The sequence below is a fragment of the Pteropus vampyrus genome, unplaced genomic scaffold (assembly GCF_000151845.1).
Source record: "Pteropus vampyrus isolate Shadow unplaced genomic scaffold, Pvam_2.0 Scaffold715, whole genome shotgun sequence".
Lineage (NCBI taxonomy): Eukaryota > Metazoa > Chordata > Mammalia > Chiroptera > Pteropodidae > Pteropus > Pteropus vampyrus.
Window position 1 is genome coordinate 739,097 of NW_011889496.1, and position 19,031 is coordinate 758,127.

Below are 19,031 nucleotides of genomic sequence, written 5' to 3' on the forward strand. Positions count from 1 at the left end.
TGTTTTGACCTCTGTCTCTGGTAGGTTGCTTTCCTCTGTTTTATTTAGGTTTTTCTTTTTTCCTAGAAGTTTCTTCTGTTGTTTTATTGTGGCATGCTTCCTTGTTTTCTTATTTTAGTTGCCTTTCTATGTTTTTGTTTTCTATATATTAGGAAAATTTGTTACATCTCTCAACCTTGGCCAGGAGGCCCTATATAGTAGACATCCTCTGCGGCCCAGTGGTGCAGTCCCCTTATCACCTGTGTTGGGGGTTCTGGGTGTGTTCTTTGTATGAAATGTGTGTCTTCTCCTATTATAGCTAAGCCCTAATTGCTGTTAGCATGTGAGTAGGTGGGATTGACCCTCAGGTTGACTAACTGTGGGGATTGTTCACACTCACAAGGTATGAGCTGCTGTATGAGAGCTGATCCCTCAAAGTTGTATTTGCGCCAGCAAGCTCATGTACCTTATGAGATTACCCTTTGAGTGTGCTGCTTATGGGTCTAATCAAGTGCTTTTCTCCTGTGGTCTTATACTAGCCTCTGAATGTGTTGGTTCTGCGACTCCTTGGGAGGAGTTCCCATGTAGGCCAACATCAGCCACTGCCTTTGATTGCTCGGGGCTATCTGGTAGGAACTACAAAGAGAGAGAAATCTCCAGAAAATAAGCTACAGACAGAAATATGTGATATAAATGACAAAGAATTCAGGAGGCACTTCTGAAAAAAACTCATTAAGATCCAAAACAAGTCATATCAACTATTTCAGGAATTGAAAAAAACAACAAGATGAGCAGAATGAGGTCTTTCGCAAGAAGATTGAAGCCCTCAAAAAGAACAGAATAGAACTTGTAGAGATTAAAAACACACTGCAAGAGTTGAAAAATGAAATAGCAAGCTTGGGGAATAGAGTCGATCAAATGAAGGAAAGGATCAGTGATATTGAAGACAGAAAGCTAGAAATAAATCAGAAGGAAGAAGGGAGAAACCAAAGAATGAAAAATAATGAAAGAGAAATACAAGAACTAGCTGACACCATCAGGAGAGAAAACATAAGATTAATGAGCGTTATCAAAGTCGAAGAAAAGGAGCAGGGATTAGAAAGCATTTTCAGACAAATAGTTGACAATAATTTCCCAAATATAAGGAATGAGCTGGAGCTTGAAATTCGAGAAATCAACAGAACACCCAATTATCTCAACCCAAAAAGGCCTTCACCAAGACACATTATATTAAAGTTATCAAAAATCAACAACAAAGATAGAATCCTCAGGGCAGCTAGGAGAAGAAAACAGATACTTATTGTTGTGTCCAGAATAACCAGACCCAACTTGAGTGCTCTTAACCAGGAGACAGTTTATTAGCCGGCGGCTATCCTTGCAAAGGAGCAGCCCCGAAATGCCAAGATACAAGATTTTTAAGCCTCAAATCCCATTCCTCATTCTGTCTTAAACACAAAGGTCCATCTTTCTCCTATTCACTACCTGTCAACCCACTGGTCAGGTGTGCAAGCGGGAAGTACAGAAGCAGAAAGCTTGTTGTTAGAATGTTATGTTCCTATGGGTGATTGCCTATGTTCCCATGGGCAATAGCCAGTGTTCCCATGGGCGATGGCCAAACAGTAATTTTCAGCTTATATACAATTGATTATTTTTCATGCCACGCAAGCAAGCAGGGTTACACAGGCTAAAATTGGCAGTTAGCATATGAGCTCATTGTTACAAGTTTCATGATTAACAGAATGTGGTTAGGGGTTCCAGAAACTAGGCCTAAGTTATAGACTTCCTTTGTCCAGTTTCAGGTTTTAATTATTCTTTAACCCTTTCACATTTCAGCAGGCCATTACACTTATAAAGGAAAACCCATTAGATTATCATTGGACTACTCAAGTGCAGACCTTACGAGCCAGAAAGAAATGGAATTAAATATTAAAACTATTAAGTGAAAGCAACTACCAGCCTAGAATAATGTAATCAGTTAATTTCTCCTTTAGCTTTCAAGGAAAAATTAAGACCTTCCAAACATACAAAAATTGAGAGACTTCTCCATCAGGAGGCCTGCACTACAGGAAATATTAAAAAGGGACAGTTCACTAAAACAAAGTGAAAAAAATACATAATTAAGAGTAAAATGACTATCAGACAAACAGAAGCAAAAGAGTCAATTCTTACTAAAAACAGGGCATTATAAGCTTAAATTAATAATATGATAATTGCTATAGCGGGATAGTAATGAACGTTCAGCATACATAAGGACAAATTGAGATAACAGTGACTAAAGGGGAAGATTCAAAGATCCAAAATTACAAAGGGGAATGGATATAAGGCATGCACAGAAGAAAATGGATGACCGTATATACATAACTATCCTTTACATATTTGTAATGGTAACTATACACAGAAGATTCAGAACTGAAGTATATAACATAAAACAAGAAGAATCGGAGGGATAACCTACAAAAGCCAACCAAATTAGAGAGAACAGAGACACAAAGACCAGGAAGCAATGGAAACACTGAGCTACCAGAAAGTAGATAAAATGGCTATAAGAAAACCTCATATTTCAATAATCACCCTAAATGTAAATGGACTGAACTCATCAATAGAAAGGCACAGAGTTGCAGAATGGATAAAAAAAAAAAAAACAAAAAAAACCACAACTATATGCTGCCTCCTAGAAACAAATCTCAGTTCCAATGTGAAATATACACTCACAGTGAAAGGGTGGATAATGATATTTTAAGCAAATGGCATTCTGAGAAAAGCAGGAGTAGCAGTAGTAATATCGAATGAAATAGACTTCATATAAAAGTGGTAAAGGAAGATACTGAGGGACACTTCATAGTGATAAAGGGAATCACGTGCCAAAAAGACATAACACTTATTAATATCTACGCTTCCAATCAGGGAACTACAAAATATGTAAAGCAATTACTAACAGAACTAAAGGAAAAATTAGACCAAAACACTATCGTGGTAGGAGACCTAAATACCCCAATGTCAGATATGGACAGATCATCCAAACAGAAAATCAATAAGGAAATAACATCCTTAAATGACACATTAGACCAGCTGGACATAACTGACATTTTCAGAGCCTTCCATCCCCAAACAACTGCTTATACATACTTCCCTAGGGCATATGGAACATTCTCAAGAATTGACCACAAACTGGGACACGGAGATAGCCTCACCAAATATAAGACGGTTGAAATGATACCAACTATATTCTCTGATCGTAATGTTTTGAAACTAGAGATAAACAGCAAAAAGAAATCAGGAAGAACCAGAAACACATGGAGATTAAACAATATTCTACTGAAAAATAAGTGGGGCAGGGAAGATATAAAAAGAGAGATCAAGAGATACATAGAAATGAATGATAATGATATTACAACATATCAAAACATTTGGAAATGACAAAAGCAGTAATAAGAGGAAAGTTTATATCATTACAGGCTTATCTCAAAAAACAAGAACAAGCCCAAATAAATAACCTAATGCTTCATCTTAAAAAACTAGAAAAGGAAGAACAAATGAAACCTAAAATCAGCAGAAAGAGAAATAATCAAAATTAGAGCAAAATCAACTGAAATTGAAAAAATAAAAAATAAAAAATAAATAAACACAACAAAGAGCTGATTCTTTGAGAAGGTTAATAAAATTGAAAAACCCTTGTCTAGACTCACTAAAGAAAAAAGAGAGAACAGACACAAATAAAGAAAATCAGAGATAAAAGAGGAGAAATTACCACAGACACTGCAGAAATATAAAGGATCATACAAGAATACTATGAAAAAGTATGTAACACCAAATTTAATAACCTAGAAGAAATGGACAAGTACTTAGAAAGATACAATCTTCCTAGACTGAATCAAGAAAAACTGGAAAATCTAAATAGACTGAACAGCAGTATGGAAATTAAAACAATCATCAAAAACCTACCAAAAAGTAAAACTCCAGGATCAGATGGCTTCACCAGTGAATTCTACCAAATATTCAAAGATTTAATAACTATTCTCGAACTCTTCCAAAAAATTGAAGAGCAATACTTCCTAACTCATTATATGAGGCCAATATTACCTTGATACCAAAACCTGGTAAAGATAACACACAAAAAGAAAACTACAGACCAATATCTCTCATGAACACAGATGCAAAAATCCTAAATAAGATACTAGTGAACTGAATACAGCAACATATTAAAAAGATTATGCACCACGATCAAGTGGGCATCACCCAAGGGGCACAGGGATGGTTCAACACATGCAAATCAATTAATGTGGTACACCACATAAACAAATTTAAAAAATAAGAATCATACGATCATATCAATAGATGCAGAAAATGCCTTCAACAAGATACAGCATACATTTATGATCAAACACTTAACAAAATCAATATAGAAGGAAAATATCTTAACATAATAAAGGCATCTTTATTGAAGTCCTAGCAAGTGCAATCAAACAAGAGAAAGATATAAAAGGCATCTAAATAGGAAATTAAGAAGTCAAACTGTCACTATTTGCAAATGACATGATTCTCTGTATAGAAAACCCTAAAGAATCCACGAGAACACTAATAGAAACAATAAGCAAATACAGTAAAGTTTCTGAATACAAAATCAATGTTCAAAAATTCATAGCATTCCTATATTTAATAATGAAGAGCCAGGGAAAGAAGTGGAAAACATAATTACTTTTGCAATTGCAACAAAAAGAATAAAATTCCTAGCAATAAATCTAACAAAATATATGAAGGATCTATATAATGAAAACTACAAGACCCTATTAAAAGAAATGGAAGAAGATACAGAGAAATAAAAACGTATTCCGTGTTCTTGGATTGGAAGAATCAACATAATTAAAATGACCATATTACCTAAAACATGTATATATACAGATTGAATGCAATCTCCATCAAAATCTCATTGGCATTTTTTTAAAGAAATAGAACAAAAAATATCATCAGATTTGTATGGAAACTCAAAGACCCCAAATTGCCAAAGCCTTCTGAGAACAAAGAACAAGGCTGGAGGCATCATTCTGCCCAACTTCAAACTATAATAGAAAGTGACAGTAATCAAAATAGCATGGTATTGGCAGGAAAATAGACACACAGACCAGTAGAATATAATCGAGAGTCCAGAAGTAAACCCATATTATGTGGGCAAATAATTTTCAACAAAAAATCCAAAAACATACAGTGGAGAAAGGAATGCCTCTTCAATAAATGATGCTGAGAAAACTGATAAGCCACCTGCAAAAAAATGAAACTAGACTGTTGTCTATCACCGCACATCAAAATTAACTCAAAATGGAGAAGGACCTGTATATAAGACCTGAAACAATAAAATGCACAGAAGAAAACATAAGAACTAAACTCAAGGATCTTGGACTTAGGATTTTATGAATTTGACCTCAAAGACAAGGGAAGTAAAAGTAAAAATAAATGATTGAGACTACATCAAACTAAAAAGTTTCTGCTTAGACAAGAACCATCAACAAGGTAAAAAGACAACCATCTGAAACTGAAAATATATTTTCAAGCAATGCCTCTGATAAAGTTCTAATCTAAAATATACAAAGAACTCATACAACTTAATAACAACAACAACAACAAACGATACAATCAGAAAATGGGCGGAGGACCTGGATGGACACTACTCCCTAGAGGTCATACGAATGGCCTACAAATATATGAAAAGATGTTCAACATCACTAGCTATCAGTAAAATGAAAATCAAAACCACAATGAGATGCCATCTCACACCTGTTAGAATACCTATAATCAACAGACAAGCAATAACAAATATGGGAGAGAATGTGGAGAAAAACCCTCATACGCCTCTAATAGGACTGCAAATTGGTACAGCCACCATAGAAAACAGCATGGAGGTTTCTCAAAAAACTATGAATTGATCTACCATATGATCCAGTAGTCCCTCTACTGGGTATTTACCCCAAAGACTCAAAAACCTATATCTGAAATGGTATTTGCACATCAATGTTCATAGCAGCATTATTCATGGTGGCAAGGACATGGGAGCAATGACAGTGTCCTACGATAAATGATTGCCTAAAGAAACTGTGGTACATATATACGAATGAATATTATTCAGCCATAAGAAGAGATGAAGTACTGCCATTTGTGACAACATAGATGGACCTCGAGATCATCATGCTAAGCAAAATAAACCAGGCAGAAAAAGCTGAAAAATCACATGATATCACTTATATGTGCGATATAAAGCTAAAAGCAACAAATGAACAGGATAAACAAACAGAGACTCATGGTCATGGACAATAGACTAGTGGTTACCAGAGGGTATGGGCGAGGGGTGGATGTAGACAAGGTAAAAGGGGTTATATATGTGGTGACATAAATCTATCTATGGGAGGTGAACACGCGGTGTAAATATATATATGCCTTATTGTTAATGTGTACAGTTGAAAGTTATTGGATTTCGTTAACCAACGCAACCATAAAATAAATAAATAAATTTATTTAAAATAAATAAATAAATAAATAAATAAATAAATAAATAAATAAATAAATAAATAATAAAAGTGAAACAAATACTTCATATTTCTTTTTCCTATTTTTCCTTTTTTTTTATTATGGTAACATTGATTAACAAAATCTATGTTTCAGGGGTACAATTTAACAGTAAGTTTTGTATATGTATATGTATAGATAGATATAGATATAGATATAGATATAGATATAGATATAGATATAGATATAGATAGATATAGATATAGATATAGATATAGATATAGATAGTGCATTGTGTGCTCACCACCTATAGTTAGATTTCTTTCCATCATCTCATATTTGACACTATTTACCCCATCTACTTCCCTCCTCCTCTCTCTTCCCCTCCCCTCCGGTGACCACTATTCTATTGTCCATGTTCATGAATCTCTGTATTTTTGTCCTGTTCATTTGTTGCTTTTAGGTTTATATCATGTAAATGATATCATATAAAAATCTCATATTTCAATAATTATCCTAAATACAATACACTGAACTCATCAATAAAAAAGCATAGAATAGCAGATTGGATCAGAAAACAAACTCAACCATATTCTGCCTTCAAGAGATACATCTCAGCTGCAAGGACAAATGTAGCCTCAAATTGAGAAGGTGGAAAACAATACTCCAAGCAAATGGCATCCAGAGAAAAGCAGTGTAGCCATATTTATATCTGATGAAATAGACTTCAAGATATAAAAAGGTAACAAGCAAAAAAGATGGCACTTTATAATGATCAAGGGGACAATACATTACGAAGACATAACTTTTATCTATCTCTATCTCTAGCTCTAGCTGTAGCTTTACATATATACTCCCCATCACAGAACACAAAAATAAATAAGACAAATTCTAACAGAACTAACTTGAGAAACTGATAGAAACACAGAGTAGGGTTACTAAATACTGCACTGTCACCTATGGATAGATCATCCAAAAAGAAAATCAATAAAAAAGATTATCTTTAAATGACACATTATATTAATCGGAGATAATCAATATTTGTAGAGTCTTTCATTCTAAAACAGCAGCTTAAACATTTATTAGTGTACATGGAGCATTCTTAAGGATAGACCAAAAATTGAAACATATAACTAGCCTCAACAAATTTAAGAAGATTGAAATCATATCAAGCATATTCTCTGAAAATAATGCCTTGAAACTGGAAATCAACTGTGAAAAGAAAGCATAAAAAATATAAATAAATGGAAATTAAATAACATGCTGCTGAAGAATGACTAGGTCGGAGAAGAAATAAAAGGAGAGATTAAGAGATTCATAGAAACAAATGAGTATGAAAGTACAACGTAACCAAACATTTGGGACACTGCAAAAACTGTAATAACAGGAAAATTCATATCATTACAGGCCTATGTCAAGAAACAAAAACAAGCACAAATATAAAACCTAACATTATATCTTTAAAAACTAGATAAAGAACAAATGAAGCTCAAAGTCGGCAGAAGAAAGGAAATAATCAAAATTAGAGTAGAATTAAATAAAATTGAAAACAAAAAGACAATAAAAATTCAATAAAGAGCTGGCTCTTTGAGTAGATCAATAAAATTGATAACCCCTTGGCTAGACTCGCTAAAGAAAAAAGAGAAAGGACACGAATAAACAAAATCAGGGATGAAGAGAAGTTATGACAGGTACCAACAAAATACAAATTTTCATATAAGAATACTATGAAAAATTATATGACCAAATTGACTTACCTAGAGAAATGAACAACTGTTTAGAAATATACAACCTTCTTAGACTGAAACATAAAGAATTGGAAAATCTAAACAGACTGATCGACAGTATGGAAATTGAAACAGTCATCAAAAATCTCCCAAAAAGTAAAAGTTCAGGACCAGATGGCTTCACCAGTGGATTCTTCCAAACATTCAAAGAAAATTTAATAGCAATGCTTCTCTAACTTTTCCATAAATTTGAAGAAGAGTCAATATTTTCTAACTCATTTTATTAGGCTAAAATTATCCTATTACCAATCCTGGTAAAGATAATGCACACAAAAAGGAAACTATAGACCAATAAAGAACACCTGTGCAAAAATCCTGAATAAAATACTAGTAAATCCAATATAATGATACATTAAAAAGATTATATACCGTGAACGAGTGGGCTTCATCCCAGTGGCACAAAGATGCTTTAACACATGCAAATCGATTAATATGATACACAACATAAATAAAATTAAGTATAAAAATTATATGATCATATCAATAGATGCAGAAAAAGTATTACACAAGACACAGCACATTTTTATGATTAAAACACTTAATAAAATGGTTACAGAAGAAAAGTACTTCAACATAATAAAGGCCTATATGACAAAACCTCAGCTAACATCCTACTTAATAGTGAAAAACTAAAAATCTTTCCTCTAAGGTCAGGGCCAAGACAAGATTATCCTGTATCTCCTCTATTATTCAATATTGTATTGAAAGTCCTAGCTAAATTAATCACACAAGAGAAAGTATTGGAAGGCATCCAAATCGGGAATGAAGAAGTCAAACTCACTTTTTGCAGATAACATGATTCTCTCTATTAAAAAAAACCCTAACCACCCACTTAAAATATATTTAAATAATAAATGAATACAGTAAAGTTTCACAATACAAAATCAATTGTTCAAAAATCCATAGTATACACTAACAATGAATTTTCAGAGAAAAAAAATCGTGTTGCAATTGCGAACAAAAGAATAAAATACCTAAAAATAAACTTAAAGAAGTATGTGAGGAAACTATACAACAAAACTAAGACATTATTACAAGAAATAAAAAAGAGCCAAAGAAATAGAAAAATATCCTGGGTTCATGGATTGGAAGAATCAACATAGTTAAAATGAGCTATTACCTAAAACATTATACAGATTTAATTGAATCGAAATCATAATTTCAATGAGATTTTTTAAAGAAATAAAACAAAAAATAATCAGATTTGTATGAAAGCACAAAAGATCTCCAATAAGCAAAGCAATCCTGGGGGAGTGGGGCGGAATGCCAGAGGTATCACTCTGCCTGACTTTAAATTATACTACAAAGTGACAATAATAACACAGCATTGTATTGGCAGAAAAACAGATATACAAATAAATGAAAGAGCATTGAGAGTCCAGAAATAAAGCCCCACATATATAGGCAAATAATTTTCAACAAAGGAGCCAAAAACATACAATGGAGAAAGGAAATCTTCTTTAATCAATGATACTTGGAAAATTGGAAAACTCTATGTAAAAGAATGAAACTAGGCTGCTGTCACCACACACCAAAATTAACTCAAAATAAATGAAGGTCCTAAATATGAGACCTGATACAGTAAATGCACAAAAGAAAACATTGTTACTAAACTCATGAACCTTGTATTTAGAGAGAATTTTGTAAATTTGACCTGAAAGGCAAGAGAAGTAAAAGCAAATATACATGAATGAGACTATATCACACTAAAAGGCTTCTACACAGCAAAAAAAGAAAAAGAAAGAAAGAAAAAGAAAGAAATCATCAACAAGTCAAAGAGGCAATCATCCGAATAGAGGAATAAATTTGCAAACAATGCCTCTGATAAGGGTGTAATATCCAAAATATATAAGAAACTCATACAACTTAACAATAAATAAAACAAACAATCTGATTTTTTTTAAAAAAAAAAAGGCAGAAGACCTAAAGAGACAGTCCTCTCAAGAAGATATACAATTGGCCAATAGACATATGAAAAAATGTTCAACTTTACTAGCTATTAGAGAAATGCAAATCAAAAATGCAATGTGATACTACTTTCACACTTGTTAGAATGGCTATCATCAACAGAACAAGTAATAAGTGTTGGAGTGGTTGTGGGGGAAAAGGTATGCTCATATACTGTTGGTGGGAATGTAAATTGGTATAACCAAGATGAAAAACAGTATGGAGTTTCCTCAAAATGTTAAGAATGGAATTAGTATATGACCCAACAATCTCTCTTCTGGAAATTTACCCATGACACCTGAAAACATTTATCCGCAAAGTTATTTGCACCTTGATCTTCATAGCAGTATTATTCACAGTGGCCAAGATGTGGAAGTAACCAAACTGTCCTATGAAAGATAATTGGATAAAGAAGGGGTGGTACATATATACAATGGAATATTACTTGGCCATAAGAAAAGATGAAACACTGCCATTTGTGACAAATGGGTGGATCTTGAGGTAATCACGTTAAGGAAAAAAGTCAGACAGAAAATGTTGAAAACCATATGAGTTTACTCATATGTGAGAATCAAAACTGAAAGCAATAAACATATATGACAAAGAGAGACTTATGGAAATGGACTGTGATTTTTGGTTACCCAGAAGAAAGTGCAGGGGGGGAGGTAGATAAGGGTAAAGGGGTCAAGTATTTGGTGAAGGAAGTAAATTTAACTTTGGGTGGTAAACACACAATGAAATATATATATGTGATATACATATGTATGTATGTGTATATATATGTACACACATACATATATATACATATACATATATAAGACATTTTGAATTGTACATTTGCAACTTATTTACTTTTATTAACCAATGTCACGCCAATAATTTTAATTTTAAAAAAACTCAATCTAAACTTACACCTAAAGGATCTAGATAAAAACAGCAAATAGCCAAAAATGCGTGAAGGAAAAAATAGCAATTACAGTAAAAATAAACAAAATAGAGTTTAAAAACTCAATATAAAATATCAATGAAATCAAAAGCTGGTTCTTTGTAAAGATAAATAAAATTGATAAACCTTAACCAGACTTTTTAAGATAAGAAGAAAGAGGACCCAAATACATAAAATCAGAAATGAAAGAGAAAAAGTGACAACTGACACCATGAAAATACAAAGGATTATAAGAAAATACTACTAACAATTGTATGGCAAACAAATTCGACAATCTGAAAGAAATGGATAAATTCCAAAAAATGTATAATCTTATCAGTCTGAATCAAGAAGAAACAGAAAATCTGAATAGACTTACTACTACTAAAAAATCGAATCAGTAATCAAAAAATATTCACAATCAAAAGTCCAGAACTGGTTGGCTTCACAGGCGAATTTCATCAAACATTCAAAAGGGAATTAATATCTATACTTCTGAAACTATTCCAAATAATTCCAGAGGAGAGAAGGCTACAAAGTTTATTTTATGAGGGCACCATTATCTTGATTCCCAAATCAGACAAAAATATTACCAAAAAAAAAAATTTATAGGCCAACATCCCTGAAAAACATAGGTGCAAAAATCCTCAAGAAAATATCAGCAAACAAAATGCAGCAATACATTAAAAAGATCATACACCATGATAAAGTAGGATTTATTCCCAGAATTCAAGATTGATTCAATATCCACACAACAATTAATGTGTTACACCACACTAACAAACTGAAAAATAAAAATTATATGATCATATCAGTAGATGGAGAATAGCATCTGATATGATCCATCATCCATTTATGATAAAAAATCAGAAAAGTGGGAATAGAGGAAATATACCTCAACATAAAAAAGGCCATATATGACATACCCACAGCTAACATCATCCTCAACAGAGAAAAGCTAAAAGTGTTTTTCTTAATATCAGGAACAAGGTAAGGAGGTCCACTTTTACCACTTTTATTTAACATAGTATTGAAAGTCTTAGCCACAGCGATGAGACAAGAAAAAGAGAAGGCATCCAAATTAAAAGAAAAAAGAAAAAGAAAAAGTAAAACTGTCATTATTTGCAGATGACATGATAACATATATGTAGAACCCTAAAGATTCTACCAAAAAAACTACCAAAGTTGAGAAATAAATTTAGTAAAGCAACACAATGCAAAATTAATATTCAGAAATCGGTTGCATTCAGAAAGAGAAATTAAGATGACAATGTCATTTATAATTGCACTAAAAACAATAACATACCTATAAATAAATTTAACCAAAGATGTAAAAATCTGTACTCAGAAAATTATGTCCTTGAAGAAAAAAATTGAAGACACAAATAAATGGAAACCTATACCGTGCTCATGGATAGAAAGAATTAACATCGTTAAAATGTTCATAGTGCTCAAAGCAATTTACACATGCAATGCAATCCTTATCAAAATGCCAATGGTATTTTTCAGTGAACTGGAACAAATAATCCTAAAATTTATATGGAACCATAAAAACCCTGAATAGCCATGGCAATCATGAGAAAGAAGTTAGAGGAATCACACTACGTGATTTCAAACTATATTACAAGGTTATAGTAATCAAAATAGAATGTACTGGCATAAAAACAGACTCATAGATTAATGGAAGATAATAGAGAGCACAAAAATAAATTCACATCTATATGGTCATTTAATCTATGACAAATAAGGAAAAAAATACACAATGAAGTAAAGACAGTCTATTCAATAAAAGGTATTAGAAAAACTGAACTAATACATGCAAAAATGAAACTGGACCACGTTCTTACACCATATATATGAATAATCTCAAAATAAATTGAAGACTTAAATGTAAAACTTGAAACCATAAAACTCTGAAAATAAAACATAGGCAGTAAACTAACATTGCTCTTAGTAATATTTTTTCTGATGTATCTTCTCAGGCAAGGCAAGCAAATGGGACAAAATAAGCAAATAGGATCACATCAAACTTAAAAGTTTTTGCACAACAAAGGAAATCATCAACAAAACGAAAAGATAACCTACTGAATGGGAGAAGATATTTGCCTATGCTATATCTGATAAAGGGTTAATATTTAAAATTTATAAAGAACTGATACATCTCAACACCTGAAAAACAAACAATTCAATTTAAAAATGGGCAGAGGACCTGAATAAGCATTTCTCCAAAGAGGATAGACAGGTGGCCAACAGACATATAAAAAAGATGCTCGACATCACTAATCATAAGAGAAATGTAAATCAAAACCACAATAAAACCTCATACCTATTAGAATGGCTATCTTCAATACAACAACAACAAAAAAGTGTTGGTGAGAATGTGGAGAAAAGGGAACTCTCATACACCGTAGAATTGGTATATCCACCATAGAAAACAGTTTGAAGGTTCATCAAAAAATTAAAAATAAAAGTAAGTCGGACAGAAAAAGTTAAGAAACATATGATTTTATTCATGTGTGAAATATAAAACTGAAAGCAAACAAATGAACAGACAAACAAACAAAAACTCATAGACACAGACAACAGTTTAGTAGTTTCTAGACAGAAAACAGGGAGCGGAAGTAGATAAGGATAAAAGGAGTCAACTATATAGTGACAGGAGGAGATTTGTAAACACACAGTGCAATATACAGATGATGTCTTATTGAATTGTACACTTAAAACCTATATAATTTTATTAACCAATGTCACCCCAATGAATTTAATCAAAAATAGAAATAAGACAAAATCTCGAGAACATATGATTTTACTTATATGTGGGATATAAAACTGAAAGCAACAAAAGAACAAGACAAACAAACAAAAACTCATAGACACAGAAAACAGTTTAGTGGTTACCAGAGGGAAAGAGGGGATGGAGAAGGCAGATAGAGTAAAGGGAGTCAAATATATAGTAATGGAAGGAGATTTAACTTGAGTGGCGAACATACAATGCAATATACATATGATATATTATGGAATTATAGACTTGAAACCTATATAATTTTATTAACCAATGTCGCACCAATAAGTTTAATTTAAGAATTTAAAATAAAACTACCTATGACTCAGCAATTGCACTTCTGGATATTTTTCTACAGAAAACCAAAACACTAGCTCTAAAAGATATATGCACATCTATGTTTACTGCAGTGCTATTTACAATAGACAAGATATGGAAGCAACCTACATGCCCATCAATAGATGATTGGAAAAAGAAGTTGTGATATATGGACCTAGAGAGTATTATGCTAAGTGAAATAGGTCAGAGGAACAAATTCATATGATATCATTTATATGCAAAACTAAGGAACAAAAGAAACAAACAAAAAAAAACCTAAATGAAAACAGACTCACAGATACAGAGAACAAACTGGTGATTGCCAGAAGGGAGGGGACGGGGGGACTGGGAAAAAAAGGTGAATGGATAAAGTACAAATTAGTAGATACAAAAACAGACATTTAGAGTATAACATAAAGAATGTAGTCAATATTATAATGGTTGTGTGCAGCATGGTCTCCATATTCAGTTTTACTATCATTTACCTTCTCTGAATACCTTGTCTGTACTTCTGAACATGTGCTTGTTAAGATAATGAGTAAATATACATGTGTGCTTTCTCCTTCTTGAAAATACAGGTGTCTTCTGAATCCAGTATATTTTTGTTCATATTTACTGAGCTATTGATGCATGAGAGCCACATTTGTATATAGAGCTAATACTTAAGTGCACAATATCTGAGAGTGTTTCAAGTTTGTGTGTGGGGGGGGGGATGGGTGTAGTATACTCATATCCATATGGGTAAATACCATTCTAATTTTCTGCTGAATGACTTGTGTTATAGCACTATCTCTCCCCAGAGAATCTTATTATTTTGAAACCATTCTTCAGAAAGAGAAGAGGACACACACACACACACACACACACACACACACACACACACACAGTTGTCCCTTCATCTTTCTCTTTTCTCAGAGTCTAGTGGGGGAGGATGGCAATGTGTTTCAAGTCCTCTACCTCATTCTTCCACTTAGATTGCTAGTTTTTCCCTTAATATTCTCTAGGGATCCTCTTGAGCCCTGGACAAACTAAATGCTTTCCTAAGGCCTGTGTTTATTATGAGATTCCCTGAGGATGGCAGGGAGTTGGTTCATGCAACTCCTGTAGCTTGGAGGCAGGTAGAAGCACAAATAGCTCTTCTGTGCCTTCTTAAAGCTGAGCGTAGACAAAAACCAGACTGGCACAACTCTAGGTTTAAGGACATTGCCTTTCTCCTCCCAGTCTGCATGATTTCTTTTCTCAGTCAGTGCAAGCTGACCATCCATGACAAGACTAGGAAAAGAGTCATAGTTACATCACTGAGAAAATGGTGAGTTGGAGGAAAATTCTCAGATATTGCAAAAAGGGGAATTTGCCAACTTTTTTAAAATAATTTTTTTAAAAATTTTTCAATTACAGCTGATATACAATACTATATAGTTTCAGGTGTACAACAGTGATTAGACATTTATATAACTTGTGAAGTGATCACCTTAATAAATCTAGTACCCGTCTGTCACATAGTTATTACAATATTATTGACTATATTCCTTATACTATACATCCCCATGACTATTTTGTAACTATCAATTTATATTTCTTTTTTAAATATTATTTTTATTTTTAATTACAATTGGCATATGATTTTATATTGGTTTCAAGAGCACATCATGGTGATTAGACATTTATGTAAATAAAACAATGATCACCCCAACAAATCTAGTACCTATTGACACCATATATAGTTATTACAATATTATTAACTATATTCTTTATGCTATACTTTACATCTTCATGATCATTTTGTAACTACTAATTTATATTTCTTAATGATTTCCTTTTTTTCACCCACTCCCTAATCTCTCTCCCATCTACCAGCCATCAAAATGTTCTTTGGATCTATGAGTTTGTTTCTATGTTGTTTGTTTTATTCTATAGATTCCACATGTAAGTGAAATCATATGGCATTTGTCTTTTTCTGTCTGACTCCACTCAGCACAATATCCTCTAGGGCCATCCACATTTTACAATGGCAAGATTTTAGTTTTTTTTTTTTTTTAATGGCTGAGTGAAAAAAATAAAATAAAATCTTGGCCAGTTCTTAATTTATTATTATAAAGAGAATATTTTTTATTTAAATAATTGATTCTTCAGAGTTTTTATTTTATTTATTTTTAAAAAACAGTTTGTCTTCTTTGAGCCTATGATAAGTAGTATAGTTGTAGTTAGGTAGTGAACATGGTACATATATACCATGGTCACAAAGAAGTAAAGTTGGGTAGTGAACATGGTACATATATACCATGGTCACAAAGAAGTAAAGATCAACTTAAAGTTGATCTTTGTAATCCACTACGCTACTCAGTCATCATGACCAACCAGCTTTGTGGTACATTGGCTGAAGGATGCTGGTTCTGTGGACTCATGACTGCCATGATTAACATGGTTTTTATAGCCCAACTTCACCACTGTGGCACGCCACGTATCAATCACTACTTTTGCGATATCTCTCCACTCCTCAATGTCTCCTGTGAAGATTCCTCACAAGCTGAGCTGGTGGACTTCTTCTTGGCCCTCATGGTCATTGCTGTTCCCCTTTGTGCAGTGGTGGCATCTTATGTCATTATTATCACAACCATTATCAGGATCCCTTCTTCTAATGGCCTCCAAAAAGCTTTTTCCACCTGTGCCTCTCACCTGACAATTGTAATTCTCTTCTATTCCACGACACTTTTCACTTATGCTCACCCCAAGCTTATGTATACCTACAATTCCAACAAAGTGGTATCTCTTCTCTACACTGTCACTGTCCCACTCCTCAACTCCATCATTTACTGTCTGAGAAACCGTGAAGTAAAGTCAGCCCTCAAGAAGACCATACTTTGTAAATAAATTGGACCCAGGGAAAATGAGGTTTTGAGTAATTAAAAAAAAATTATAGTATCTCTTCAGGCCTGAATCAGGAGATGATTACTACATATTTTCTCCAATACTCTTGCCTTGGGGTATCTATCAACCCTCAGTACTTTAACATTGCTCTCCCATGTGTTGTCTGTGTGTGCACAAACTGTGTGTGTATGCACAAACAGCTAGAGAATTGTATTTCCAAGAAGTAGCCTCTACTTCTAGGTCAGCAGAAAAGTTTAAAACATTTTACAAAAATTACTTGTTATAAAGAAGAAAGAGAGAAAAGGAGCGAGGAAGGAAAGAAAAGAGGAAGATAGATACTTTCTTCATACAGCTAACCAAAATAAATTTCAAAAAGGATAAGAGTTTAATATAAAACAATATTTCTACTCTTAATTTAGGGAAATGCTTTTTAACATACTATTTAGCCTGGAAAAGTAAAATAAAAAGATAAAAATAATGTAATGAATAATGTATAAAAGCTTTTAAAAATGGCAGATAAAATTTATAACAAATAACAAATGAAAATATTTACTATGTATATAATAATATATGATATCCTTAAATAGAAAAAAAATTTTAAAAATTAAATAAACCTGTAAAACTCTCTTAATGGAAAAATGATCAAGAACAGTGGTCCCAACGTTTTGTCACCAGGGACCAGTCAGTGCTCATATGAGAATCTAATGCCTGATGATCTGAAGTGGAGCTGAGGCAGTGATGTTAGTGCTGGAGAATGGCTGCAAATACAGATTAAGCTTTGTTTACTTGCCCACCTCCTGCTGTGTGGCCTGGTTGCTAACAGGCCACAGACCAGTACTGTATGCAGCCTGCGGGGTTGGGGACCCCTGATTAAGAATATAAATATAATGAACAAAAAAGATGTAGTAGTTGTTATGGTTTAAATTGTGCCCTCCCCTAAGAAAAAGATATGTTGAATTTCTAACATCTAATACCTCAGAATGTGATTTTATTTGGAAATAGGGTCTTTACAGAGGTAATCAAAGTAAAATGGAGGACATTAGGGTAGGCTCAAATTCAATGACTGATGTCCTTGTAAAGGGGGGAAATTTGGACACAGACATGCATAGAAATAAGACAATGTGAAGACAGGAAGAAGATGGTCATGTTACTGGAATAATGCATCTACATTGGAATAAAGCTCAGAAATGCCAATGATTGTTGGAAAACACCAGATGTTAGAAGAGGCAAAGAAGCATTCTCCACAAAGCTATCAGAGAGAACATGGTCTTGACAAAACCTTGATTTCAGACTTCTAGGCTCCAGAACTCTTAGACAATACATTTCTATTGTTTTAAGTCATCTAGGTTTGAGTACTTTGGGTAGCCCTAAGAATCTAATATATTAGCCAAAAAGCCTCAGTTATATTTAAAACAAATATTTTAAAGAAATATTTGAATACCGTTAAGATACCCCAACATTTAAATCGGTTATTGCTACAAAAAATATTACTCATTGTGGATAACAGTGTAAAGAAATAAGAATTCTTATCATAGTGCCTGTGATTGTATAAATTATTTTAAACTCTGAAAGTCAATTTGCAAATATTCAGTCCCTTTGGCTCTCTAATTTCAAAATTAGGAATCTGTATTAAGAAGGTAATTCATGAAGATGTAATAAACACAAATATCCAAATAATCATTTTTAATAAAATATTAAAAACAATGTAAATAGCCCAAACCAGAGGAAGATGTAAGTAAAATATGGTTCTGCAATGAGGTAAAATATTATGCAGGTAGTAAAATCATGTTTTCAAAAAAATAAGGATGATATTTAATAATTATAACATCAATGAAAAAGTCGAATGTAATCTTATGTGGCATAATTTTAACTTTTTAAATATTTACTTACAAAAATGTAACTATTAAAAGGTAAATAGATATGTATGTAT

The 19,031-nt window shown here is 32.8% G+C and overlaps 1 protein-coding gene across 1 annotated transcript; it reads left to right on the plus strand.

Moving 5' to 3' along the window:
- The first annotated feature begins 16,450 nt into the window (after positions 1–16,450).
- LOC105309320 (olfactory receptor 6Y1-like) lies at positions 16,451–17,104 on the plus strand. The gene has a single exon (XM_011385441.1). The coding sequence runs from the start codon at positions 16,451–16,453 to the stop codon at positions 17,102–17,104; it is 654 nt and encodes a 217-aa protein (XP_011383743.1).
- Positions 17,105–19,031: the final 1,927 nt, after the last annotated feature.

Coding starts and splice junctions, on each gene's coding strand:
- LOC105309320 (XM_011385441.1), top strand. CDS start 16,451: ATGGTACATATATACCATGGTCACAAAGAAGTAAAGTTGGGTAGTGAA.